Below are 27,889 nucleotides of genomic sequence, written 5' to 3'. Positions count from 1 at the left end.
GGCCCTTAGGGGGCGGGGCCGTCCGTCCGCCGCTGGCGGGAGGGTCTCGCGGGGACTCCCGTGGGTGTGGCCCAGGGGGTGCTGCGAGTGTGTGTAGTGGGGGGGTGCGCAGGGGGCAGCGGTGTCGCGGTGACTCGGGCCCGCGGGCCGTCCAGCGCGGCGCGGGCCCCGTCCCCTGTCCCGGACGTTGGCGCGGAGTCACATCCGGCGGGAGGGGGCGGGCCTGCGGGCCCCGGAAGTGTGGGCGCGGGCCGTGGCTTAACCAGCGGCGGCGGTGGCGGCGGCAGCGGTGGCGGCGGCGGCCGGGGGCAGGTGAGCGGGACCCGGGGAGGGGCGAGGACGGGGAAGGGGGTGGCGCTGGCAGTGGCTCCCGGCGCGCCCCCGCCTGTCCGCCTCATTCTGGCAGAGGCCGGTGATTGGGTGCGACGGGCGCGTGACTGCCGCGGGCGCCTCTGCCCCTCGCCGCCGAAGGGAGGGAGGCCGGCGCCCCTGCCCCTAGTGCCCTCCTCTCCCTTCCCCCTGCGGGTGGGGCCTCGGGCCCCGCCCCGCCCCCCACCGCCCCTCTCCGCCCCCCACCGCCCCTCTCCACCTCTTACCGCCCCCCTCCACCCCCCACCCCATACTTGAGCATCTTGCTGAGCATAGTTCTAGTGACGTTAGAGCCAGATCGCCCATTGTACAGATGGGAGCCAGAGGTCACACGGGGAGGCCTGTGGCAGATAGGGTCACAGGGACTCTGATCTGTGACTCCCTGCCTGTGCCCTTTCCCCAGGACAGTGAAAGAAAGAGGCTTTCAGCCTCGGGGCTCTGTTCTCCTTTTTTCTATAGCCAGACTAGGAGTGCCCAGCGTCCTGACCGAACCCTACCCTTGGACCTGCTGGGTACAAAGGGCATTGGGGTGCACGTGTGTCTCTCTGTGTATCTGTATATATTTGTATCTCTCACCAGTATATATCCAGTTCCTCTTGGGTACAAAGGACAGTGGGGCGTTTATGTGTCAGTGTATCTCCCTTGGGTGCCTGGTTCCTCCTCCTTCCCCGCAGCCAAGAAGGTGCTTATCTTCCCACCTTATAGGTGGGAGAAAGAGTGACCTGGGGCTATGTTGTGAGTTACTGGCAGAGTTGACCCTGCATCTTGGGGTTTCAGCCCCTGAGACAGTGCCTTCTCAGTACAGTGTCTGGCCTCACCCACCCTAGAAATATCTCCTTTGGCCCTGGAAACCTCACAGACTCAACTTCCCTTCACTCACTAATCCTGTTGCTGAGTCAGGCCTTTTCCACTCTCTTCATTGGCCCCTTGCTTCTTTTTCAGGAGTTCTGTTTACTACTGGTGTCCCCAGGATGCCGCCACCTGACTCTTAGGACTGTTGGCCCTAGAGCTGGAGGTGGCGGTGACAGAGGGAGTTGGGGAGGAAGGACTTTCTTCGGCTGTTGTGCAAAGCTGCAGCCCTGCCCAGGCCTGGACCTTGTGGTTCTGGGTGGGAGGAAGGGTTTGGGTGAACTTCTTGCTGCTCAAGTGAGAGTTTTTGTTCTTGGCTGTCGTAGTGCCCAGAAGGGCTTTTTTCCTCGATTATCTTGGAAACTGGCTTGTTGCCTTTGTAATCTCCATTAGGTAGAACATTTCATTTTAGATTTCTTCATCTGGGCAGCTTCTGCTGGCTGGTTTTTAGGTAGCAGTAGCTCTGATTTCTTGCTTGACTGCCATGTGCTCTTGGCACTGTTTTAGGGGCCTTGTGAACATAGTGAATTCTGAGAACATGTCAAGGTAGGTGGTGATCCCATTTTACAGATGGCAAGGGAGTGGCAGAGATGTTACTTAATTGGGTCACATGGCCAGGAAGTGTCAAGTCAGGATTTTTTAAAACAAGATTTTATTTATTTATTTGACAGACAGAGATCACAAGTAGGCAGAGAAGTAGGCAGAGGGAGAGGAGGAAGCAGGCTCCCCGCTGAGCAGAGAGCCTGATGCGGGGCTTGATCACAGGACCCTGGGATCATGACCTGAGCCGAAGGCAGAGGCTTTAACCCACAGAGCCACCAAGGCACCCCTCAAGTCAGGATTTTTAATCCCTTAGTCTCATCTCAAAGCTAATGTTCTTACTGGACCTTAAAAATCATCTGTGATGCTTAGGACAGCCTGGGTGGCTCCATCGGTTAAGCATCTGGCTCTTTGTTTCAGCTCCAGTCATGGTCTTGGGGTCCTGGGATCAAGCACTGTGTTGGGCTCCATGCTCAGCGAGTCTGCGTGAGGATTCTCTCTCTCTCTGTCTCCCCCCTCGCCCCTCCCCTCTCTCATGCTTGCCCTCTCACTCAAATAGATAAATAAATCTTAAAAAAAAAAAAATTGTTTGTGATAGATGTTAAAAATATGGAGCCAAACCTCTGGAAATTGTCAGGAGGGGTCCAGAAATCAGGTTTTTTTTTTTTTAACATAGGCAATGAGTGATTCTTTTTGAAAGTGAAATTTGGGAAGCACCACCTTAAAGAGTTTGTAGATTTTTCTGTACTTGGAAGTGACATTGTTTCTAAGGAGTCTCGTTTTCTGTTTACTTATTGCTGTGAAATTTGCTAATCTGGCATAAATCAGCCATTGAAAGGGCATTGGGCTAACTAGCCATGTGAAGCATTTCTGGATACTTTTGGCCAGTACCAGTAGGGTTTTTCCAGGCTGACATAATCAGGTCATTGAAGAACTTCTTTTAATCCTGCTCGATCTCTGTTGTTCTGAAAATCTGTTAGTTTCTGTTTAGACTCTAGAGTTTTCATAAGGTTCCAGTTTGTTCCGGGGTAGTTGCCCTGTAACTCAGAGACTGCTGTAAGGTGAGGTCTCTGAGCATTTGGGTGCTTTGTCAGGCATGTTTACCTCCCAGGTCCTCTCCTCCTGCTGCATTTCTTTTCCCCTTGGCTGGTTTCTGTGAGAGACTTGAGCAAACCCCAAAACAGGTTTGTCGTGATTTAGCTGGTGCTGACAAGTGGGGCCCCTGGGGCTTAGGATGGGCAGGAGAGGAGAAAAGGAGAGACTCAACCATGAACAGGTTATCAAACAGATAGCCCAGGTCAGGTATGCCTAGCATTGAAGACATTTAAATAACTTTTAGTCCCACTGCTAATGTATCTATTCCTTTCTTGGCAGGATTACAAGTAGCGGAAGATACAAAGTCAGCATTATAGTGAAACTTTCTCTTTCTGTCCAGTAAACACTGATTTCTAATTTAATTTGTTTGTAAACAAAGGATGTACTCTGTATGATTAGAGATGTCTTAATTTACTGAGAGTTGTTTTGTGACCCAGGATATGGTCCCCTGGTAAATGCTCTGTGAATATTTGGGGAAAATGTGCTTCCTGGTTTGTTGAGTGGAGTGTCATATAAATTGTCAGTTAAGTTGGTTGGTGGTGCTGTTCCAAGTCTTAACTGCTTACTGCCTTTCTCTCTGCTTGTTCTATCAATTAGTGAAAAAGGGGTCATTGAAATTTATGACTATCATTATTGATTTGTCTATTTCTCCTTGTAGTTTTATCAGTGTTTGCTTCATGTATTTTGAAGCTCTGTTATCAAGTACATAAACATTTTAGAGTGTCATTTGTTTGATGAATTGACCCTTTTAATCCCTGGTAATGAAATCTACTTCATCTCATATTAATATAGCCAGTCCAGCTTTTAAAAATTATTGGATTGGTATCCAGGCTATGTACAGAACTACAACTCAAAATTTAAAAAAAAAATGGGCTGGTTAAAATGGGCAAAGGACTTGAATAGACATTTCTCTGAAGAAGATATACAAATGACCAATAAGCACATGAAGATGCTCAGCGTCACTGGTCATTAGGGAAATGCGAATCCAAATGACAATGAGATACCACTTTACACCAGTTAAAATGGTGGTTATCAGAAGAACCTGGAAGTGTTGGCAAGAGGATATAGGGAGATTGGAACCCTTATTATTGCTCTTGGGAATGTCAGATGCACAACTGCTGTGGAAAATGGTATGGCAATCCCTCAAGAAATTAAATATATAATTACCATATGATCTAGCCATTCCAATTATGGGTATATGCCCTAAAGAAGTATAAGCAGAGACTCAACCAATTTATTTGTACACTGGCGTCCCTGGCAACGGCATTCACAATAGGCAAAAGGTAAAAGCAACCCAAGTGTCCACTGACAGATGAATGGACAGACAAAATGTGGTACATCCATAGAACATTATCTAGTTTTAAAAAGAAGGAAATTTTGACATGTGCTACAACATGGATGAAACTTGAAGAAATAATGCAAAGCAAAACAAGCCAATCACACAGGGACAAATATTGCATAAGTCCTTTTATGTAAGATTCCTAGAGTAGTTAAGTTCACAGAGTCAGAAAGCAGAATGATGACTGCCAGGGGCCGAGGAGGGAAGAATGGGGAGTTAGTGATTCGTGAGAATAGAGTTTCAGTTTGGGATGATAAAAAATTTCTGGAGGTGGTTGGTGGTGATGGTTGTATAGTGGTGTGAATGTATTTAATGCCACAAAACTGTACACTTTAAAATAGTTTGGTAAATTTTATATTATATATCTTTTGTCACAGTTTGAAAATGGATAGTGTTTAGAAAAATCAACATTAGTTTGATGTATTTCTTTATATCCCTTTACTTTTAAATTATGTGTGTCTTTATTTTTTTTTTTTTTTTTTAAAGATTTTATTTATTTATTTGACAGAGAGAGATCACAAGTAGGCAGAGAGGCAGGCAGAGAGAGAGAGAGGGAAGCAGGCTCCCTGCCGAGCAGAGAGCCCGATGCGGGACTCGATCCCAGGACCCTGAGATCATGACCTGAGCCGAAGGCAGTGGCTTAACCCACTGAGCCACCCAGGCGCCCCTATGTGTGTCTTTAAATGGGTTCTTGTAAGCAACATAAATAGGTTTTGCATTTTATAAAATTCAGTTTTACAATCTCTGCCTTTTAATTGGGATGTTTAGAACATTTATGTTTAATATGATTATTAGTGTTATTGGGCTTAACTATTATCTTGCTGTTTGTTTTCAATTTGTCCGATTTTCTTTCTTCCCATTTCCTTTTTTTTTTTTTCCTGATCTCTTTGGGGTTGAGTAATTTTTATTATTTCCTATGCTAGTTTATTAGCTATAACTCTTTTTTGTTTGTTTTTTTTTTAGCAGTTGCCTTAAGATTCATAGTATGCATCTTTAACTTGTCACAGTCTATCACCAAATGATATTATACCATTTTGTATACATTTATTTCTTTCCTTCTGGACTTTGTACTTTTGTCACATGTTTCACTTCTACATATGTTATAAATCCCACAATACGTTGTTATTATTTCTGCCATAAACAGTCAATTATTATGTAAAGAGATAAAAAAGAAAACGTTTTATATTTACCTACATGTTTATCATTTCTGGTGTTCTTCATTCTTTTGTAGATGCATTTCATTTCATGTTCTTTCTGACTTGAGGACTTCCTTTAATATTTCTTGCAGGTGATGAATTCTTTCATCATTTAGATGTCCAAGAAAGTCTTTATTTTGCCTTTGTTATTGAAAGGTGTTTTCCCTGAGTATAGAATTCTAAGCTGATTTTTTAATTTCTACTTAAAGATGTGGTTCCAGTGTCTTCCAGCTTGCATTGTTTGATGTGAATTATCAGTTGTCCTTTTTGTTTTTTTGTTGTTCCATTTCGAGTGTGCCCTTTCTCCTTCTGCTTTTATCACTTTTTTTTTTAAAGATTTTATTTATTTGAGAGAGAGAGAGAGTGAGAGAGAGCACAAGTGGCAGGGGGTGGGAAGAGGGAGAAGGAAAAGCAGACTCCTCACTGAGAAGGGAGCCTGACGTGGGGCTTGATCCCAGGACCCTAGGATCAGCATGCTGAAAGCAGATGCTTAACCCACTGAGCCACCCTGGCACCGCTTTTTATCACTGCTTTTAAACAACTTAATCATCATCATGTGCCTTGGTATAATTTTCTTCATGTTTATTGTGCTTGGATTAGTTGAGTTTCTTGGATCCATGGGTTTATAGCCTTCATCAAATATGGAAAGTTTTCAGCCCATTAATTCTTCAGATAGTTTCTCTATTCTCCTTTCTCTTTTTTCTTTCAGGGCTCCAATTACAAGTGTATTAGGATGCCTGAAGTTGTTCCACAACTCTTTGATGCTTCATTTATTTTCTCCCCTGGTCTTCTCATTTTTTTCTTTGTGGTTTTTTTTGGGTAGTTCATATTGTTATTTCTTCAAGTTCACAGATCTTTTCTTCTGTAGTGCCTAGTCTGTTGTAACTTCCATCCAGTATGTTTTTTTATCTCAACATTATAGTTTGTGTCTCTGTGGCTTCGATTTGGGTCTTTTTTTTATATTTTCCATGTTTCTACTTAACACACTCCATTTTTGCTTTAGCTTCTTGAGCATGTGGGATATGGTTGTAGTGACCATTTTAATGTCCTTTTATGCTAATTCTGTTATCTGTATTTTTGAGTCTGTTCCTGTTGATTGATTTTTCCCTTGTTATGGATTTCACTTCCTTGCTTCTTTGTATGTCTGGTAATTTTTGATCAATGTCAGGTGGTGCAAATTTTATCCCCTTGGGTGCTGGATATTTTGTATATCTGTGTATATTCTTGGCGTTGTTTTGAGACACTGTTAAGTTACTTGGAAACAATTTCATTCTTTAAAGTCTTTCTTTTAAGTTTTGTTACCTGGATCAGAACAATCTTTAGGCCAGGGTTAATTTTTCCCCACTAACAAGACAGCACCTTCTTCAGTGTTCCACAGATACCCTGTGGATTACTGTCTTTTTCCACTCTGGCTGAGATACAGATTATTCTTGGCTCAATTTGCAGTCCAAGGATTGTTCCCCCTAATCCTGATCTGTACTCTCAGCACTCAGCTGAAAAATGGAGGGAGACCCTTTGCAGATTTCCAGAGGCCTCTCTTTGTGCTGCTTTCTCCTTTCTGGTCTAGGCACCATAAAGTCTGGCTGCCTTGGCCTCCCAGGACTCCCAACTTCCTTGCCCCAACCTGGGGAGACTGTCGGGCTCCGAGATGATCAGGCTTTGCCTAGGCACTCTGTCCCTCTATCATGGCCTGGAACTTCTTTCTGGGCAGTGAGCAGGTCAGCGGGTGGTGTTGGGGACCAGTCATTTGTTCTTTCCTCTCAAAAATCCCTTTCCTGCAATGTCTGATGTCCAATGTCTGAAAACTGTTGTTCCATTTATTTTGTCTGGTTTTTAGGTTGGTTAAGGCAGGAGAGAAATCTGGTCCTTGTTCCTCTGTGTTGGCACAGAGTGGGTGTCTCTGTCCAGTCAGCACTCATCGAGTGCCTTGTGTTTGCTAGGCATTGACCTCGTGCTGGGGTGCAGATCTGAGCGAGCTGGCTCACAGTCTGGCTGGAGAAGCATGCCGGTTCCTATGTGCTACATGCTAGGTGGTACTTACAGACCATCGTGGCAGGGTGGGCTGAGGTCTGTGGAAGAAGGAGCTGATATCTGAAGGATGGGCAGGCATTTTCTAGCTGGAGAAGGCATAGGAAGGAGAACTCCAGGCAGAGGGAATGGTAAGAGCAAAGACTGAGGGGCAGGATCTCTGTCATACTGACCTTTTTTTTGGGGGGGGTAGTTTTGGTCAAGTGATTGGAAGCATGTTGCTTGTTCTGGGAAGAGTAGGTAGCACAGAGAGTTGGGGTGGGGGGAGCAGTCCTTGAGGGTGTGGAAGGAGATCTAGCTGAAAAGGGGGGTTCGGGGTTAGCTGATATAGGGCCTTGTATGCCAAGCCAAGAAGCACAAGATTTTGAATGTAATACTAAAGCACTGGGGAGCTATGGAAGGTTCTAAGCAGGGATGTGCACACTCTGATTGGCTGTGTTCTCTAGCGATTCCTGGGGTGTGTGGGGGAGGGCTGGGGAGGGTGGGGTCTGTTAGAACCAGGCAGGCAGCTGCTGGAGAGGCTGGCTCAGAGTAGGCCTTTTGCTGGAGAAAGAAACTGAGTCCAGAGCCCAGTGTAGCTGCTGATAGGGAGTCTGCCTGTTTGATAATGGCCCTTGCGGGTTTGATATTGGGCTTCGTGGATCCCTGCCTGAGTCAAGAGCAGATATGAGGAGGCTCTGGCCTAGTTTCTCTTTTTCTGGGGCTCCACTGTTGCCCTCAATGGACCTGCCTGCCTCTGGGGAACCCAGAAGTTCATAGCATCAGACATCACTGGCAGGGGGAGGGTCTGCAGGTGCCTCACCTTCTACCAGCCTGGGCTGGCCTCAAACCAGTGAGAGCAGTGGTCTCGTTGTCCTGGCCTTTGAACAGACAGACCCTAAGCGACCTCATACAGACTCCTGGGTGTCTGCCTTGAGCTTAATCCTGATCCTTCCTAAAGGGGTGGTCACACCCGCGTGCTCAGCTTGCCCTGCGCAGGTTCGGAAGTGCGGGCAGGGGTAGGGACAAGGCAGAGAGCTACAGCCCGAGATCCTTTCTGAGTCATCTGAACAGTTGGGGCAAAGGAGAAACAAAGCGGCCATTGGGTGTGGAGTAGCTTAGGATGGTTTTTTTTTAGGCTGAGCCATGGGCCACAGGAGGAAGAGACTTTGCAAGGTGTCCCGCTTGTATTTTACTGTCAGGAAGTTTCGAGAATGGGCTGCTTATTAAATAACCTGTTTTTTGGCCATCGTATTGACTGAAGCGGAGCGTTACTGATCTGTGTTAACATCCCGCCCCTGGAGTTCTCTGGCACCGTTGATTGACGCTGCCTCCAGAAGAATGTCCAGTTCTCTGTCGTCTGCCTCTGCTGAGGGAGTGGGCTGGGAGGGAGCTCAGCCGCGGTGATGAAGGTGGTTCTGCCCCCGTGTTGAGCCTGGCCTGAGAGCCGGGCATCGGACTTCCCAATGCACTGATTCATTTCATCCTTAAAACAGGCCCACGTCAGAGGAGGAACCAAGGTCCAGAGAGATGGAGTAGCCCACCCAAGCTCCCCAGCCAGTAGTGGCCGAGCGCGCGGGTCTGTCTCCCAGAGCCTTTAGCCACTGGGCTTTCTTTCCCTGCAGGCCAAGGCCTGAAGGAGGTGCTGGGAGATCCGGAGCCCCGGAGTCTTGTGTGGCCAGCCTCTGCCCTTTAGAAGTCTAATGGAAAGATGTCAGCAAGAACAACCACGTCCTAAGCTTGTCCCCAGTTCTGGGCATTGTGTGGCATGGGCGTGCACCTGACTGAGGGGTTGGCACAGTGCCACGGTGAAGGGTCAGGGCCCCGGGGCCAGACCACCGCAGTGAAATTTGGGCTCTGCCACTTCCTTGTCATGAGACTGGGGTCACGTGCAAGTCTTCTGTTTGACCCAGGTTTCTCATGCGTAAAATGAGGAAAGCCGAAGGCCACGCAGCCACGAGGGCCCGGTGTGAGGATCAGCCCAGCTGCTGCGGACAGAGTGCCTAGGACACGGCCCAGAGCATCGTAAGTGCTCGGCATGTGATATGTGGCGACTGTCATTGTTTCTTTCTCACTGGTGGCCCAGAGAGCCTTGGGGAGGGAGCCGAGTGGTGGCGGGAAAGCCTGGTTTGCTCCTGTCAACGAGGCGTTCCAGGCTGTAGCACCCAGGCTTTGCTCTTGCCTTCTGTGTGCCTGGAATGCTTTGCCCTGGGCCTTCCCCTTCCTGAAAAACCCCTGTCTGTCCCTCAGATGTCAGCTCCTCTGGGACGTGTCCCTTGCTCTTTCTCTGAGAGTTGCGCCGGCCCCCGCAGGGCTCTGGAAGTGCCCAGGAGCACCCGCTCTCTCTCTGTGCCCTGCTGGTGAGCTCTCACAGCTGAAAGAGTCGAGGCGGGGGGCTTCTGGAGGGAGGGGTTCTGAGGAGGTGGCTTTGGGGGAGACTGAGCTGGAAGAGGAAGGCTCCCTCCCGTCCCCACCCCACGCCTGGTCTCTGCCATCTGTTCAGTTCTCTGGGGGTTTGGAGTCATATTTTAAAGGAGAACTCCTTTAGAAAACGGGAAAACTCCGAAAACAACAGGGCACACCAGGCGAGTCGGTAAAGAGTCCGACAGCTGGAGGGGTGGGGATGAGGGAAGGGGAGGAGGTGGCTGGCTTCCGGGGAGGCAGAGGGAGCTAGAAGCCGTGCTTCCGAAATCGACTCCACAGGTGGCGGGAGCAATGACTAGATGAACCCTGGCGATGGGACAGGAGAGGTGTCGGGGTAGCCTGCAGGATTGGGAGCGAGGGCATGAGGCTGAGGGCGTGATGGAGATGGGGGCGGGCGGGGCAGGTGGTCTGGGGGAGGGGAAAGGTGAGTGGAGGAGTGGAGCCACCCCTGGGACGCGGGTGAGGGAGGACGATCGCCAGGCTTGGGAGGGGCCCCTTTAGGGGTGGGCTGGGCCGTCCACGGACTGTGAGTAGCAGGGGTGGGGGGGTGGGGGGGGCGCCCACACCCTGCCCGCCGTGCCCTCGGGCTTAGGGTCTGCACTGCGTCTGCTACTGATGGACCGCCCTGGCCTGGCCAGCGGCCCACCCAGTAGATAAAGCAGTTGGCTGAAGTCTTGGTGCCACTCGGAGTGTCTCCGTGTTCGGCACAGGAAAGGGGCTCATCCTTCCTGGGTCTTCTCGCTTAGCGGCTTGCCTCGGAGGGAACAGGGGCTGTCGGATGGAGTTATTCAGTGGACCTGAGGAGCATGTGGTTGTTACATAATTATTTACGTAAAGACGACAATTGCTTTCAAAAAAGCCTTGTCCTTAGAGGTTGTGTACCCCCTCATTGGTGTGTTGGCATACTTGTATCTGGGGATCTTTGTGCAGATCGTTTTGGAGCCTGTTTCGGAAAGCCACACGCTTTGCCGTCCTGAGGACCTGCCCTCCCTCCCGAGCCTAGCTGGGTGCCTGGCCGGGGTGTCGGGCAGCATTTTGCAATGGTGGTAAGATGTGAGTGTGCGGATTAATGCTACCTAGTGCCCACTTGGTGGTTTTTCTAGCCCCTCTAGAGTTATCTTGCTTTCTTCTCTTTAAGTCCTTATAACCGCCCATGACGTTGGTAGTGTTAGCCCCATTTTACCAGTGAGAAGCAGAGTAAGAAGGATGGAATCATTTGCCCAAGGTCACAGAGCTAGTAAAAGGTCAAGCTGGGATTCCATCCAGGAATATTTGGGTCTTAAGCCCTGAACTCCCTCTGCTTCCCTTCCTGCTGCCTTAACTGTTCAGCACTGGGGGGTGGGGAGGAGTTCCCCGCCCCAATCCCAGAAATTCCCTAGAGAGAAAACTTAAGAAAGCTCCCTTCTTGCGCTTACATGGCAACTTTTCAAATTAAAGGGAAGGTCAGGTTCATGGTGCTTTGGACCAGGTGAGCAGTCCACGATGGTTTGATTTGTTTTTATTAACTTCCGTGGGAAGTCAGGTGGCTGAACGACCGGCCTGATACTTGGGTGCATGGCTAGAATCATTCTAGGGAAAGAAAACTAGATCAGGTCAACAAATCTGTCCTCATTAAGCAGCGGGAATAGGAAGGTTTCTACGGGAACCGCAGGTGTTTTGGACAGGAGGGGTAGGAAGGGGCCAGGTCTCTATAACTCAGGCAAACTGAACTGTGCAGGTTGCTGTGGGAACTGCTTATGCTGCCGTAAGTGGATGTGGGAAATTTACAAGAAGCCCAAAGCCTTTGCAACTCTCCCTGCAGTGTGATTTTGGGCTTGAAGTAGCTGGCGGGTCAGCATGGTCTCCTAACGGTGAGGAGAGGAGTGATCGGAACTGTGCTTTGTCTGTCAGGGGAGCTGGGGAAACAGAGGCATCCTGCTCAGTCCCAGTTCCATCTTCTGAATCAGTAGTAGCAGTCACATTTGCTTGACTCAATATCGAGCCCTAAGAGTATCATGAGTTACCCCTAATCACTGGATGACCCCTAAGAGGCAGAGTAATTAATATTTGTTCAGTGCTCAGGAGGTTTCAAAGCCCTCTCCAGGGCCGTTTGCTCTTCTGAGGCATACAGCCCCTAAGGTGGGATTACCGTCGTGGTGCCCATTTTCCAGATAAGGAAACTGAGGTTAAGAGACTTGGTCAAGGTCACACAGCTAAAGGGTTGTGGAGCCAAAGCACAAACCCCAGGCATCAGTCCACATTCTGTGCTTCTCTCTCCGTCCTGTCGGGGGAGAGCTGGCATTGGCCGTTCAGACAGAGGCAAGGGGCCCTGGGCATCGCCAGCCGTCTCCGAGGCTGACACACCTTATTCGGATCTGAGCTTAGAAAAGACTGCATTTTGCTTTCTGTCTTCACTTTTTAACTTTATCCTTGTAAAGGATCTAATACCCATTGAAGCTGTTTGTTTTTGAGCTCAACAGTCCTGCAAAGATCCACATTGGGCAAGCGCCATCCAGACCTTACTTTCCCCTCTTCTCCCTCCCCATTAAAGACAGATCTGGAGGAAGGCCCAAAGTTTGAACCCTTCCCAGCATCCCCCATCCACAGCTCCATTCTCCGTCTCCTCCGGCCCACCCCGGGGAGTGGTGGGAAAGGGCACTGCCTCTGGCCTAAGGCCCCTGGGGTGTAGTGGAGTTGCCTTTGGGTCTGCTATCCTCGCTCGATCATCCTCCCTCGATCATCCTCGCTCGATCATCCTCGCTCGATCCTGCTCCCCACGCTCCAGGCATGTGAGATGGACTGAGTCAAGATAGCAAGCGATAGAAGGAAGTTGAGACCGTGAGCTGCAGGGCCAGTGGCCTGGGACTTCCCTCTCTGTGGCTGTGTGTGCTGGAGAGGCCCACGGACTGCAGCCCCAAGGCTGCCCTTGGTTCTGCTTGCTGCTGCTCCAGCTTGGTCCGCCCCCAGACGCAGAGCTTGGTGGCAGGAGGTGAGCCCCAGGACGCCTGGGAAAGGTCTTTGTCACCTCGCCCCCCCCCCCCTTTTTTCCTGTGGAATCTGTCCTGGGGCAGCCACGTGTCTGTCCTGGAGGGAGCCGTGTTGACAAGCCACACCCTGCCTGTTGTTGTTTTACAATGTTCTAATTGGCGACTGAAATTTAAGAGTGGAGAGCAGTCACTTGGGTCTGGAGTTTTCGCTTCCCTGGGAGACCCGGCAGGTCTGGCCAAGCCCGGCTGCCCTCCTGCCCCTGGCGAGTGCCCGAGCTGGACTGAGGCCCCCGGCTTTCCAGAGGGACACCCTCCCTACCTTGTGGCTGGGCCTTGGCGGGCCTGGCCGTTGTAGATGGCCGGGTTCATGACCTCTGCTGTAGGGAGAGCTGCAGAGGAGCCAGAAGAAAAAGAACGTTGTTTTCCTTCTTGGCTTATTGGCAGGGAAACTGCGATTTTCTCTTCTTGCCGAGGGAACACAGATTAGGGCATGCATCATCTTTCCCACTTTGTTCCCTGTCTGATCTCCTTTGCGTCGAAGGTATCACCCCCCAGAAGAGGAGCTGTCTCCCTGTACCTGTGAGGGCTGTGTGGCCGCCTGCCTGCCTCAGCGGCCTCCCGCTCCCCGTCTCCCAGCCGTGTGGGTCTGCAGCGGCTCCTCCTGGGGCCCTGCTCTCACCTGCCGGTGGCCCGTGACTCCTGTCCCTGCACAAGGGCAGGGCCTCCAGCGAGGCCTGGCAGGCTTCCATGCCCCAGCCCTCAGAACCCCTGCTTCCCTGCTCCTTGCTCCACCGCCCCCCCCCCCCTGCGTCCCACCCCTTCGCACCTGCCCTCCCTGTGAGTGTTGGTGATATTTTTGGTTTTTACCACGGAGTTGAGTTGGGGGAGTTAGCATCAGTGTTGACATGTTCGGGCTGTGCGTGGCTCGCAGTAGGAACTGGGCGTATATTCACGCCCGTCCGCCCTCCTTCATCCTGCCCGCTCTGACGGGGTCTGTGCACTTCTTGGCGTGTAGTAGTGGCTCCGGGAGGGCCTGCAGAAATGAAGGAAGGCGTGCGGAAGGGGAAAGAGCCCTGTTCCTGCGCCTCCGTGTCTTGTCTGACTTGTCTGCCAGCTGATGGACCTGTTTTCTCCCTCTTCCTGCCGTGGTGTCTCCTTCCCTGCCTCAGTCTCCCTCCCTGCCTCAGTCTCCCTCCCTGCCTCAGTCTCTCCCTCCTTCCTCGGTGCATCTTCCTGCAAGCACGGCTACGAGCTGTCAGTGTGCCGGGGGCTGGGCCAGGGGCTGGGAAGACAGAGGTGAACGAGACAATCTCCCCGCCTTCCAAGGAGCTTGTTGTCTTCTCTCCTGTCCCCTCCCCCAGCAGCAGTTTCTAGACAGCACCTGAGAAGTGTGCAGCATCCTCCTGGGCACATGGGTAAGCAGAAGGGGGTCCAAGTCAGGGCCTGGGTTGCTGAGGGGCCTGGTCACTGTACTTGTCAATCCCTCCAGAGACAGAGCCCCTGGGCCATGGGTCCCCAGGTAACTTCTCAGTCATGTCCCAGTTCTCTGTATGGTGACATCGCTGGCAGTTGTGGCCATTTTGAGAAGTGCTGGTTTGGATTTTTCTGGCACATCCGGTGACTGGGAGGTGGACACTGCTGGCAGCGGGTGCCCAGGCTTCAGGGGTGCCTGCTCTGTGGGCCTCGGGCAGAGTGTCCTGTGCTTTCCTGCCTTTTCTGAATTACGAACTCAGGGAGGGGTGTGCTGCGTTCTGCCTCACTGGGAGGCCCTGAGAATCAGGAGAGGTCTCTGTGACTTCGGAAGGAAAGGCATCGGTCACTTCCAGGGCTGGGCGATGCCTCAGTAAAGCCCAGACCTGGAACTGTTGTCAGAGGGCGAGGATGTGAGCCACCTCCGTCCTGGAGGCAGGGACCAGAGATGGGCCTGGGTGATCAGTGGGTGATCAGTGGGCTTGCGCAGGATTGGAAGTTCTGCGGTTTGGACAACCTTGTAAATAAACCATCTTCATGGCTCTCCTGCGGTGGGCGGAGCCGGTGGGGCAAAGACACCCATGCTGTTCAAACACCAGGGACGGAAGGGGACTTGGCCCTCCAGTGGTCTGACCCCAGCAGCTTATAGGACCTTGGGCAATATCCTTATTATTTGTTTCTGGGTTTCATTTCATCTCTGAGATAGAGGTAATTAAGCCTTCTATTTGCTTTAGTTCCTGGAGCAGTTACAGAAATTAATGGGGGAGTTTGCAAAGGGCTTTGATCTCAGAAGAAAGGAGCCACGTGACTGGCAGGGACTGTTTATACCCATTTCACAGGTAAGGAAAGTCCAGTCCCTGAAAGCAATGTGTGGCACTTTTGGGTGTGGACTCCTGAGCACACAGATTTTTTTAGAAGAAGTGGGGATACGTGGCTCTTACATGTGCCTGCTGTGACTGTGAGGTGGTGTTGAGGAGGCCCGGGCACAGGGAGGTAGGGAGCCTGGTGGAAGGAGCAGCAGGCCAGGGTCAGGCTCCCAGGCCGGGTGTCCCCTCTTCTGTGAGCACAGAAGTGAGCTATATGCCACTTGGCCTCAATGTCACCAGCTGTGGAATTGGGCGTGGTAGAAGCGGGAGGGATATCGAGATGTTGAGTTAGGGACCAGAGAGGGTGGAGTTGGAAGTGCCATGGCCCGCGTGCCGCTGTGGCCACTCCTGCTTGCCGTGTGCCGAGGCCCACTTCCTGTCGCCTCTGGGATGCCAGAAGACCCAGGCTGCCCTTGGGAGTTCCGGCTAACGGGGGTTGACCTACGGCGAAATGGAGGTGTTTCAGACCTGAAGTTCTCGAGGCATTTAAACTGTGTGTGGCTGTTGTGAAGTCTGCTGTGAAAGGGGATTAGCCCAGGCGATGTTTCTTTCCTGCATGTGGGGGCGGTTGTCTTTTCCCAGTCAGGGAGTCACAGACAGGAGCTAGAACATTCTCCCAACCCTTTGATCTTCCAAGTGCAAGCAGGGGTGACCTCAGCTTGGAGTACGCCGCTGGGGATGGGGTTCCCCGACCAGGGACGTGCGGTGGGAGAGGAAGATCTCAGGAGGAGAGCTGTGCGCTTCCTCTGTTGCCACTTTGGGGAGAGTTCTCGCCGGCTGAAGGACCGTGATTATGCGGATCATAATCTCAAGTTCTAGGGTTTTTGTGTCTCTGGAATTTCAAGGCCGTCAAACAGAACCAGGCATGGGGCTTTAGACTGGAGAGGAAGACTGACATTTAGGGTGGTGGGTGGAGGGGTTGCACCCTCAGTGTGCCCCAGAATTATCTCTGATTTCTTGATTGGCCACCATTCTTTAACCCAGCCAAGTCCCCTTTCTAGCTAAATGTCTGCAGTCACTTACTGCCACTTTGCTGTTAAGTTACATGCTTGGTGCTGTTGCCACCCCAGTCTTTGTGAAAGCAGCGGCAGCCCCACGCCAGTTCTAGTGACACTGGGCCCCTCTTCGTGTGACCTGAGGAGGGGACTTGCTTCCACAGATCTCCGTTGCACACGCACCCGCCCTGCTGGTCCCAGGATGGACACACGCGCTGGCTCACAGAGATGCCAGTGACAGCCTCGGGGAGCCCCAGTGAGGAAACAGTTCAGAGTGGTACAAAATGCTTGAATGCTTTACAAAGTTTTTGTTCTGGTTCTGGTGACTTTCCTCTAATGAAAATATTTCCTTTTTCTGGGGGAAAGAGAAAGAAGGTGGCTGGGGAAGGACGATCCTGTCTTCTCGGTTGTTGAAGGGTGGGTTCTGCGTCACTGCCTTCTGGTCAGGCGGCTCCCAGTGTCCCCGGTGCCCCCAGTGCCTTCTGGGCCTCAAGCCCAGCACAGACCCTCCCCTTGGACTTCCCCTGACTTGGGCCCTGGGGAGAGTGGGTCTCTTGGCCTGTAAAAGCCCTGCAGTGTCGCAGGCGTGCTCTCTGTGGAGCTCCCCACAGAGCTGGCCAGAGCTTGGGGTGTCTTCTCAGGAGCTGTAGCCTCGATGTTCTGCTGGTTGGTCTGGGTGCTGCGGTGTCTACACTGCCTTGCCTGCCCCCCCCCCCCAACAAATCTGGAGCTTCAGTTCCATCCCGTGCCCGGTCACACTCTGCCTACACGAGACAAGCCACAAGCACCCGAGAGACGTGTGTCCGGGGTCCCGACAGAGGTCGCTCAGGAGCGACAACACGGGATCGAGCCCTGACTTTGCATCCTTCCTCTCCGCACGGACCGCTCGACGAGCCCCTTCCTCTCCGCGGTCTTCGCTGTGCCTCTGTCAGAGTGCTGGACGGAGGGCAAGGAAAGGCCACAGATGCCATACGAGTTTGGCCCTAGGTAGCTTAGTTAAAATGAAAACTTGTTAAAAGTCACACGAGGAGTCCTGGACAGTTCTGCGTCTGGAGGAGGACTCGGGACTCTGGCGATTTCGAGGGGCATGTTGCGAAGCCCCTGCGGGGAGGGCCCTGCCACTGCCCGGCTGCATGACCTCGGGCAAGGGACTTCCCCTGTCCAGGCTTCCGTGAGGTCAGGTCAAGGTGGCAGTACTCACCACATAAGCGGGTGGCGAGGGTCTTTGTAACGCAGGTGCTTACTCAGTGCTCTCACTGCCTTCCAGCTACGGCGGTTCCGACAGAGAAACCCAGGCACGAAGAGGTCAAACAGTAAATGACAGGGAGGGATTCAGACCCAGGCCATTTGGCTGCAGAGTCCATTCTCCTAACCTCGAGGCCAGCGGTTCTCAAAGTGTGTTCCTGGGGGCCCTTGGGTGGGGGGGTTCTTTGAGACCCTTGCAGGCTGCCTGTGAGATCAGAATGATTCTCATAATCTAAGGCATTATTTTGCTTTTTCCTATGCCTCCTGCATGAATATACAGTGGTTTTCAGAGGGGACACAGAATGCGATCATGTCATCCTTCTGGTGGCTTCCGGCATATGGGTGCTTGCGTGGTCCTGAATTTAACAATTTTCCCCCCTGGCAACCACGAGCGTGTTTTCCATCTCGACAACCTTCTCATCTTAAGAAGGTTATATAAAAAGAATCCTATGTTATATAAGCAGAATGTTCTATAAATGACTTTTCACTCAGAAAAAGTCCCTTGAGATCCATTCAAGTCGCAGACAATGATTTCTCCCTTTTTACCGGAGAGCCGAGCATTACTGTGTAGCCGGAGTGCCGCTTGTAAGACTCTTGGCTAATTGGAGATCATTTGGGTTGTTTCCAGTTCCAGGCAAGTCCAGTGAAAGCTGCTAGGAACACTCAAAATAAACTTGAAAAATTTTTCACTTTTAATATCTAAGACGGCCAGTACTAATACTAAAATCCACATGAGGGAAACCTCTGCGGGTTCCTCAGTACTGTTAGGGGTGAAAAGTGTCCTGAGACCAGAACGTGTGTGATCTGCCGCTCGAGGCCCTGCTGCCTCGTGTGGGACTTATGGAGCCCAGACGGTGACACCGCTGTGGGAGGGGCCTGGGGGACAGGTGCTCTGTGTGTCGGAGTGCACCTACCGGGGCCTCCGTAGACACCCTGCTGACTGTGCAGGGGGCGTGTGGTCAACCATTTGCCCGGGCCTGAGCTGAGCTGTCTGCACTGAGCCCCGACTGTGGGAGCCCGCGGACACCTGGTTCTGTGATGGAGCCTGGATTGGTGTGGGATCCGGGCCACGCCGTCGGCCGTAGTAGTACATGATTTCTGTGGTGTCGGAGTCCTCCACCAGCGTTTGTTTTGGCCCGCACTGTGTCTGCAAACCTTACGCAAGCCCATTTTGCTGACGGAGAACCCGAGTCTCAGGGAGGTCCCAGCTGTAGGCAGACCCTCGGCTAGGAAGGGCAGGGCCGGGACTGAGACCAGGTCTGTCTCCAGAGTCCTGCTCCACTTGTCCACTTTTGCCCTGCTGGTCTGGTTCATGGCGGACTGCAGGGTGGGAAGCAGTGTGCCCCAGAGTTCTCCTTCCCAGGGCTTGTTCAGCTGGCCGTTCCCCTGCTCTTTCAGATCAAGGGTTTTTGAGCAGCAGGGTAAGATGGGGACAGAAAGGAGGTCTGGATTTTCACTCTGTTCTTTACTAACCTTACTGATGTCCACCTGTAAAGGGACAGTTGCCTGTTCCCTCCCCCCGCGATCAGGAGAGCCCGCATGAGCAAAACTCGCTATTCCTTGCCTTGGAGTTTGGGGACCACATGGAGCCTTGGGAGATCAGAGATGGTGGTGGCCGCTCTGTTTGGCTAGCCGTTTCTCAGTGGGGTGACCCTATAATTTGTTGTCAAGAAACTCGTTTTGAGCTTGAGGAGGGGGCACCGGTCACAGCTATGCCTACATAAGAGGAGTAAACCAGCACTTTGGTGGCCCGTGGGAGGCTGTCACTGTTGGTCAGTTTCTCCTTTCCTCTTTCTGATGACCTCGGAGAGGCCGTTGCCTTCCATTCCAGATGGGGAAGCTAGGACCCGGAGGTCCCCTCTGGCCACACAGTTGCCACGTTGGTCCTTGATTCTAGAGTGCCAGGCAGCGTGGGCTCCTGCAGGCTGAGCTCCGGTGCCGGGAGCACGGGGGCCTCCTGGTCTCGGTCTCTGGAACCTGGCATCTTTTGAGCGAACATCACTCTGTGATGAGGAAGGTCGGCATCAGGGCTGTGAGGACGAAGATGGCAGAAGATCCAGTGAGGAGAAAGGACAGTGGCCTCGGCGTGTCTGCGCTTCTTTCCCTTCGTCCCCGGGCTCCCTCCTGGAGCTTGGCTGTGACCCCTCTATCACACAGACTGTCCATGTCCCTCTTGGCAGAGTGATGGGGGGGAGGGGCGCTGAAACCAGCTCTTCTGTCACGGCGGCTGTTCTGTTGGGATTGGTGGGTTTTCTTTGCCTTCCGAGTTCTCGGGGGCCAGTTTGATGGCTTCTGTTGTTCTTCTCTGAGGAGGCCCTGCACGTGACAGTCCCTTTCCATGGCGCGTGGAGAGCGTGGTCGCTGAGCACAGTCGAGGGAAAGCCCAGGGGGTCGGGGCACTAAGCAGAACAGGCAGCGATGCCCTTGAACCTGGGATGCTGAAACCACACGGGCCCCAAGAGTCAGGGTCCAGGTGTGTTTCAGGCAGAAATAGATGCTTCCGGGGTGCCTGGGTGGCTCAGTGTGTTAAGCGTCTGCCTTCGGCTCAGGTCATGATCTCAGGGTCCTGGGATCGAGCCCTGCATCAGGCTCTCTGCTTAGTGGGGAGCCTGCTTCCCCACCTTTCTTGGCCTACTTGTGATCTCTCTCTCTGTGTCAATAAATAAATAAAATCTTAAAAAAAAAAAAAAAAGAAACAGACGCTTCCAAGAGGGCCTGCTGGTGTCAGGGTCCACAGGTGGCCTTGGACCCAACTTGGTCTCTGTCCCCGATGGCCTGGCTTCTCCTCCTGCCCTTTCCTGGGTGCTCCTCGGACGGCTTTATCTACATCTAGTACCCCGAGGAGTCATGGTGTTGCCTCTGGCTGCGGAGGGCTTTCCCTTATCCTGCTGCTCATGGTTTGGTGGAAGGAGTGGCTCCCTGGTCTCCCGGAGACAGGGGATGACCGGGTGGCCCGGTGCCTGGTGGGACCCTTGCCCCTCCCTGAGGCTTCCTGCTGAGGGGAAGCATCGTGAGAAACTGCAGTGTGGTCTTTCCCTCCGTTCTATGTTCACAGGGAAGATGGAGACTCTGAAGGACAAGACCTTGGAGGAGCTGGAGGAGATGCAGAATGACCCGGAGGCCATTAACCGGCTGGCCCAGGAGGCCCCCGAGGTAGAGTGAGGCTGTCACGGGGCCCGAGGAAGGCTGGCAGATGGGACTGTGGCCCTGCTTCGGGACACCGGCTCAGTGGGAGTTGGGGCCATGTGCTCCTTCCTGTTCTGTGGCCTTCCCTGGTTTGGACCAAGCCGGAGAAGTCTCCGAGATCTGAATCCAGTTCCTGGGCTTTCTAGGAGTTCTGGGGTGTCCAGGGCTCCTTTGTGAGTCCCCACTATTGTTCTAGCCTGACCCTGAGGCGGTTTCTGAAAGTACTGGTACTGTTTTGTGGCTGCCTTTCCCTAAGGGCTTGGTCGGGCCCTTCAGCTCTGGGAGGAGCCGTCCTTGGCCTGGGGCTTGGGCTCATCTCTTGTTTGACCCCATTTCCTGTAACCACTGGCACCTGACCATTCACCCCATCCCAGTCCCCATGGGAGTAAAATAACCCCGCGTGTGTAGAGCTTTATGCTTCATAAAGGCCTTCCCTGCCTTCCCGTCTCCTTGACCCCGTGACCCCTGCGAGGTCAGGTGGCTGGATGTGGCCAAGAGCTGGGTATACCCACTGTCCCACCTTGAGTGATTCCTGCCTGTCCCCAGCTCTGGAAGCCAGCCCTGGTGCCCCTCATGCTGGGGACAGACACAAGCACAAGCAATGCCAAGGTCATCGTATTAGCGTTCGGAATAGATTTTTATTTTCACTGATGAACAGGTATGGTGTGTCTCTGCTGGGGGTTCACGTTGTGTTCTCAACACGAGGGAGGCTACCCCGTCCGGCTTCTCCCCGCTTTCTGTAAGGGATGCCCCATGAGGCTGAAAGACCCCTCCATGAGGCCATGTTCCCTTGCCCCTTCCTGCCTTGTGCTCTGGCTGCCCCCAGCTGCCCCACCAACCAAGTGAGCAATCTTTGCTGGTGGGGAGTGGGGTAGAGTAGGGGGCGGGGATGAAGTAGGAGGCAAGCTGGGAGGACAGGTAGGGGGACTCGGTGCGGCACATTCTGCTGCCTTGAGCCTCGCTCAGTGAGGACTGGAAGCCAAGCCTGCCTCAGCGGTCAGTCAGGCTGTGACCCGGCCAGGATCTGGCCCAGCCAGCACCAAGCCGGACTCCCTCATCCTCCATTTATCTGTCGTGAATGAAGCACCGAGTGTTTCTTGACTCTGCCGTGAACACGGCGTTCTGGGAATTCCAAGGCCTGCTCTGAAGGATGTGTAACTTGGCGAAGTGAGCCTTGACACAGTGTAATTAATTGACTCCCAAGCCGGGCGGCTGTAGACTTGATGCCAAAGCACAGGATGGCAGGAGATGTAAGCGCAGACAACCCCTGGGGCTGAAAGCGACTCGAATTTTGTGGCGTGCAGCCAGCCCGACCAGTCGATTGGAGTTCTTGGAGGGCAAGAACACCCCTGGGATCGAAGGGAAGCGAAGTAGGGCGAGCTCCTTAGATTTGCAAAACCTCTCTGGTGAGGTTTCCACTGTGGTCAGTGGAACCCAGTTTTATACAGCGCTGCGCGGCCGTGCAGAGAGGGGAGCTGGTCGGTGTGCGGTGTGGACGTTGCTTGGAGAGAAGCAAGCTGGCTGGTAGGGGGCCTCTCTCCACAGAGGGCAGTGATTGGGTGGGGGGTCCAGGCAGGCCGGTGAGCTCTTTCGGGCGGGGTGCCGGGACTAAGTATTGCCCTCCCCTCGGGGACTGGTGGAGGGTGTCAGAGTGAATCCCGATGGAGAGAGATCGGGCAAGGATGTGGAACAGGCAGGAATGTGCAGGGCAAGACGCAGGGCTGAGTGACACAGCTTGAGTTACTGGTTGAGACCCAGGGAGAAGACGGCACCTGGGAGGGCCGGTGGGCACCCCCGATCCCGGGGCCCCAGCAGCCGCCCTGTGGAGGGGAGGGAGGTATGGAGTGAGATGAGCAGACTCCAGGCCCGCCCCAGAGCTCGGAGCCTGAGGCTCCATGGCTGGGAGCAGCAGGAGGGCAGGCTACGGGGACACCCCTGGCCAGGGGTGGGGGGGCACCGGAGCCGGTCCCTTCATCACGTGCTGACCATGGCGGCCCTTGCCTGGCAGGTGCTCGTGCATGGCCATGCCCTCAGCCCTCTCCTGGGTGCTGAGCGCTCTCTTCTTGCGCCACACGGGGGTCTCGATGCACGGTCACGGTCTCGGAGTGGTAGGTCCGACTGTCCACCCCACCTTGGTAGAGGACTTCTGGGCACGAGGATGGAGCTGCAGGCCGGAACAGGTCTGGGGAGGGCTCCTGGGGCTGTCGCCTCCCCTGCTAATGGTCACAAGGGACCTGGCTGAGGGGAAGGCGCTGCTTTGCTTGGGGACATGCTTTCAGGGGGACACGGCCAGGGGCAGAGGTTGGTGTATGGCCTCAGGTTGCCTGTGTTGGTGGGGGCCTCCCGCTGGGTTCGGGGTTCAGTGAGGCCCCTCCAGTTCTTGGGGGCCCCGCTGTTAGCTCATCTGCGCAGCTTCTCTGCAGGACCTACGTGTGTCCTGGGAAGCAAGGACAAGTCTCCCGGACTCAGCGTCCTGGTCTGGCCATGCCCTTCTCACGCCTCTGAGTAGCCATCCTGTGCTCTGACTCAGGCCATCTCAGTGCACGAGAGTAGGCCTCTCGCCTCAGAATCTCGGGGATAAGTAGTTTGGGATTTTGGTCCCTTCCCTCCTGGAAAGCCTCTGAGTTGTTCACATTAGTGGTCCCCTGGCTTGCTGGAGCTCTGCAGGGCTGCGGTGGGCCTGGCTGCTCCTCCCGTGACTTGGGCAAGCTGCTCACTTCAGCTGTGTCCCAGCTGTGTCCATGGCCCGGGGTGTTGGGTTCGGGGTTCAGTGAGGCGCCCGGCTCAGAGCGCATGGCACAGGGTTTGAACCCAGGTCCCTCGGGCCCTAGTTGCGGGTATTACCTCTTCTCCCATCAGGGTCGATGAGTCCCAGAGGCCCCGGGTGTAGCCTGACATGAGGTGCGTCGGGGTGACGGTGGTGAGGTTCTCACGGTCAGCGTCCCGTTCTTCCAGGTCCAGGACCTGCAGCTGGAGCGGGAGATGGCACTGGCCACCAACCGGAGCCTGGCGGAGCGGAACCTGGAGTTCCAAGGCCCCCTGGAGATCAGCCGCTCCAACCTCTCGGACAAGTACCAGGAGCTCCGGAAGCTCGTGGAGCGGTGCCAGGAGCAGAAGGCGAAGCTGGGTAGGGGCGGCCTGGGAGTCTGGTCTGGGGCGCTCCTCTGTTAACTTGGGGGCCCCGCTCGAGGTTGGCCTGGGAGGAGCTCCCGGAATGGTGCTGAAGGATGGGTTCCCTCTCCCTTCCCGGGGACAGGAGAGGGCCAGCCGTGAGGATGAGCCCGTGCCGGCCCTGTGCTGAGTGCTTCACGTTCGTCTTATTGCAACAGCCGGGAAGGGAGGGTCCTGTTTTTCTTGGTTCGTAGATGAGAAGAATGAGGCTCAGAGAGGAATGTGGCCAGGCTTCCGGGGCTAGATTTGGGATTGGAGTCGAGAGCCTGCCTCCCGTGCTGTCGCTGGGCGACCCCGCCAACTCGGCCTCTGTGCCCTGAGCAGCTGTGCTGGGCTCTCAGTGTCCTGGGACCTGCCATCTGTGAAGTGCTGGGGGCGGCGGCGGGGAGCACTGTCCTGGTCCCCGCCCTGAAGAAGCTTGGTGCCGAGACCCTGTGGGAGCCTTGCCTCCCCCGCTGGGCGGCAGCACAGAGCTGGGGCTGCTGGCACTGGGAAGGCTGGCTAGCCGAGGTCTGGCGGGGAGAGAGAGAGAGCCCCTCTCTGCTCAGGAAGGTGACCTCAGAGAACTGGGCTCCACGGGGCTCCGCAGCAGACCCCCTGGAAGCCATGGCTCGGCCTCTGAGCACACAGAGAACACTCCGAGGGTCTTTGTTGAAAGCTCAGCTCCTAACGTGGAATTGAAAGGCACTTGTAGAATGTGGATCTTTCTGCCCTCCCTCCCAGAGAAATTTTCTTCAGCGCTGCAGCCAGAGACCTTGTTAGACCTCCTGCAGATCGAAGGCATGAAGATCGAAGAAGAGTCTGAGGTAAGGTGGCCTTCGCTGTGCCTTCTTCCGTGGTGGGGGGGGTCAGGCCCCAGAGCGGGAGCCCTTTGGAGTGAGCGCTGAATGTCTGCAGAGCTGGGGCGAGGGGGGTTAGCAGAGGTGGGGGACACCATTAGTCCGGGGGAGGCCCTCTCGGCCCCCAGCCCCGCCCCAGCTGCCTGGCCTCTGCTCTGCCTGCCTCTGGCCATGTCTTCAGTCTGTGGGCGGATGGGCTGCCTCCAGTTCTCCGTGCTCTGGGTGGAGGAAGCCGCCAGGGCCTTCCAGCGCGGGGCCCCCCCTGCACGAGCAGCCGAGTAGCTAGTGTTCGTCCATTTATTCGGACATGCGGGAGCCGCCGTGAGCCTGGCACGGTGCCGGGGCGGGGGACAGCAGTGGCCAGCACAGCCCCTGCCGTCCAGGAGTGGCCGTTCTGGTGAGGGAGACGGAAGGCCCCAGCGAGTGCAGGTAGAATGTGTCAGCCGTGAGAAGGGACGCAAGGAGAGAGCCCTCGGTGGGGACCAGGGAAGGCAGGGAGCCCTGCCTCGGGCTGAGGGGGAGGGCTGGATCCCAGGCAGTCCCCTGTTGTCACCAGACCTTCTATCTTCTAGGCCATGGCTGAGAAGTTCCTGGAGGGCGAGGTGCCCTTGGAAACGTTTTTGGAGAACTTTTCCTCCATGAGGATGCTGTCCCATCTGCGAAGGGTGCGCGTGGAGAAGCTCCAGGATGTGATGAGGAAGCCCAGAGTTTCCCAGGAGCCGGCTGGTGACGCCCCTCCTCCACGGCCGCCGCCCCCACCTCGCCCGGCCCCTCCGGCGACACCCCCTGTGGCCAAAGAGCCGTCCCCGCCACCTTCAGTAGTGCCACCTTACCCTTTGCCCTACAGCCCGTCCCCTGGCATCCCCGCGGGCCCTACCGCCCAGGGCCCGCTCCAGCCGGCCCCCTTCCCGGTGCTGTCCCAGCCCTCGTTTCCCTACGGGGGACCTTTGGGCCCCCCTTACCCGGCAGCCCACCCGGGACCCCGGGGTGCTGCGGGCTACCCCTGGTCCCCACAGCGGAGCACACCTCCCCGGCCAGGCTATTCCGTGGCCCCCACTGCTGCCTCTGGCCCCGGGTACCCCTTGGCGGGGAGCCGGGCCCCCAGTCCTGGTTATCCTCAACAGGCCCCCTACCTCTCGCCAGGAGGAAGACCTCCCTACCCAACGCAGCCCCCGCTCCCGAGCTTCCCAGGTCAGCCCCAGCCCTCAGGACCCCCTCAGCCACCCTACCCCACTGGGCCCGCACCTCCCTATGGGTTTCCACCACCTCAGGGTCCTACCTGGCCTGGGTATTAGACAGCATCCTGGCCCTCGGTCCTTCTCTCCTCCGACCTGTCCCACAGCCCTTGGCCCACCCGCCACTGAGATTCGAGGTTAAATTGGAAGTGGACTGGTGTCAGCACACGGGGGCCTTGCGGGGACCTGGTTGGGAGCGTGGAGGCCTGGAAAACACCAGGCAGGGTGACTGGCTCCGCCACCGCAGCGCTCCAGCGCCCTGGCCTCCCAGGGCAGGGGTTGGGGGTTGGGGGAAGGGGGCGCCTCCTTTTAGTGACTGACTTAGGTCTTCTGGTGCTAGCCAGGCAGGGAGTTCGGTACCTCTTCATGAGTGTCCCTGTGAGCGAGCAGGAGCACGTGTTTGAGGACACGTACTTGTGCCTGCGCTCGCGGACACTGGAACCAAATGCAGTGATCTCAGTGAGGTGGGGGCTGGCCTCTGGCCCCTGCTCGCCCCCTCCCTCTCTCCTGGGATTTGGCGGGTTCATCCCGGTGCCCATAGCCTGGGATGCCACTCCGTGTCTACTGGTCCTTTCAAGGATGGCCTGCCCCACGCATCATGTTTGGGGTTGGATTGGGGGGGAGTGCAGTTAGGAAGAACACTTGCTGACTTTTAAGTCCCATAAAGCCATAATTGAACTCTGCTAGGCCCGTGTCAGAGAAGCGTGTCGTGTGAGCTGGTCTGAACGGTGGCGGCGGAGCCGGGGCGGTGAGAAGCTGGGGGCTGTGAAGGAGGAGCCCAGACCTTGCTCGCACTGGTTGGAGAATCCAAGGGGTCGCCTTGCCTGGATGGGAGGGCGCAGCTCTGGCCCAGGAGATCGTGGTCATGCCGGACTCATTTAGGAGTGGAGGGCCGGGTCACCTCCCTGCCACGCTCTTCTTGGGGCCCTCCGCTTCGGGCTGACTTCTGGGATTCCCAGCCCCCCAGCCATCCACTCCTCTAGTGCCTTGAGTCTCATCCACAGCAGCCCCCCTTCCGCCCCCGCCCCGTTCATCTCCGTCCTCTGGCTCCTGGCATTGCCCCCCGCCCAGCACCCCTCCTCAGACAGACATCACAGGACGCCCAGCAGTGACTTCCCACCTGGTGCTTTCTCAGACACCATCGCTCTGTCGACGGAGTCCGTTTCTTGGCTCTTCTCTCGTCTTCGGAATGTACAGGGCAGGGACTGTGACTCCCTGCCACTCGCGGCCCCCGGCAGCTGGGGGTTTTAAGCACGTTCAGTAATAATGAAGGCAGTAGACCAAAGGGATGTGATGAACGAAGCATTAACTTGATTGTTGGGGATATGAACCGGGTCTCAAGGGCAGACTCTGGAGCTGCTATCAGCTAGGAAGTCACACGTGCCTTGCAATGTCCACTACTTGAGGACCCAGCGTCTGGTGGGGCCCGGGGTGCCGGGGGCCTGCGGGGAAACTCGACCTTCTGGTGCCTGCCCCCGGCCCGCGCCATCAGCGGGCGTTCTCCATCCGCGCCCTCGGTTGCTTGCCAATTGTGCTTGCTTCTCATAAGTTATTTATAAAGAGAAATCACTAATGGACTCTGCTGGTTCGAGAGCTTCCGGACCGGGTGAACGATCGCTGGTGTTTGTAGAATTCATTGCCATAATAAACTTTGATGAGTTACACATGGTGTGGCGGCTCCGGTGGGTTTGCGAAGTGCACCTGTGGCTGCTGGGGCGGGGGTTGGGGTGGGGTTGGGGGACCGGAGGGGGTGATGGTGGGGGGTGGTGGGAGTCAGGATCAGGCTCTGCTGAAAGGCCTCTTTGATCATGTCCACAAAGCCTCGTCTACCTGGATGTCCTCTCTTGAGTGACTGCCTGCCCCTGCTCCTTTGCCCCGGGGCTTGGCTCTCAGTGGCCTTTTCCTTCTCCCACACTTTGGTTTTCCATCTTAGGCTTTTTCCGCGCCGAGGCCTGTGGATTTGCCTCTTCCTGGGCCAAGCTTGGGTCCTGCCAGGCCCCAGGCCGCCACCAGGGGGCGTGCGGGGCCCAGCCTAGCCGGGGTGGCGCCGCATTCCTGCCACCTGCCGTCAGCTCCTCTAAAAGGACAGAGAGGGGC

General features: G+C 54.9%; 1 protein-coding gene across 4 annotated transcripts; it reads left to right on the top strand.

The window, feature by feature from the left end:
- On the top strand, nucleotides 1–27,456 carry VPS37C (VPS37C subunit of ESCRT-I). 4 transcript variants are annotated; one of them, XM_045063175.1, is made up of 7 exons: nucleotides 1–312; nucleotides 9,309–9,420; nucleotides 20,417–20,514; nucleotides 23,503–23,674; nucleotides 24,442–24,524; nucleotides 25,130–25,748; nucleotides 26,480–27,456. In XM_045063175.1, exons 3-7 carry the CDS (start codon nucleotides 20,422–20,424, stop codon nucleotides 26,515–26,517), a joined length of 1,005 nt encoding a protein of 334 aa, XP_044919110.1. In that variant the 5' UTR covers nucleotides 1–312; nucleotides 9,309–9,420; nucleotides 20,417–20,421; the 3' UTR covers nucleotides 26,518–27,456. The 4 variants fall into 4 exon arrangements, with proteins under 4 accessions (XP_044919110.1, XP_044919099.1, XP_044919093.1 ...); XM_045063164.1 differs by adding an exon at nucleotides 9,646–9,755 and having other exon boundaries at nucleotides 25,130–27,456; XM_045063158.1 differs by having other exon boundaries at nucleotides 25,130–27,456.
- Nucleotides 27,457–27,889: the final 433 nt, after the last annotated feature.

This window comes from Mustela putorius, unplaced genomic scaffold, assembly GCF_011764305.1.
Source record: "Mustela putorius furo isolate JIRA1106 unplaced genomic scaffold, ASM1176430v1.1 tig00000127_pilon_pilon_pilon, whole genome shotgun sequence".
Lineage (NCBI taxonomy): Eukaryota > Metazoa > Chordata > Mammalia > Carnivora > Mustelidae > Mustela > Mustela putorius.
This window is presented reverse-complemented; position numbering and strand designations above follow the sequence as displayed.

What these genes read in the sequence shown, in the direction of transcription:
- VPS37C (XM_045063171.1), top strand. Translation starts at nt 20,422, where the DNA reads ATGGAGACTCTGAAGGACAAGACCTTGGAGGAGCTGGAGGAGATGCAG. An exon ending in TGGCCCAGGAGGCCCCCGAG is followed by an intron (nt 20,515 to 23,502) that starts GTAGAGTGAGGC and finishes CCGTTCTTCCAG; the next exon opens with GTCCAGGACCTGCAGCTGGA. An exon ending in AGATCGAAGAAGAGTCTGAG is followed by an intron (nt 24,525 to 25,129) that starts GTAAGGTGGCCT and finishes TCTATCTTCTAG; the next exon opens with GCCATGGCTGAGAAGTTCCT.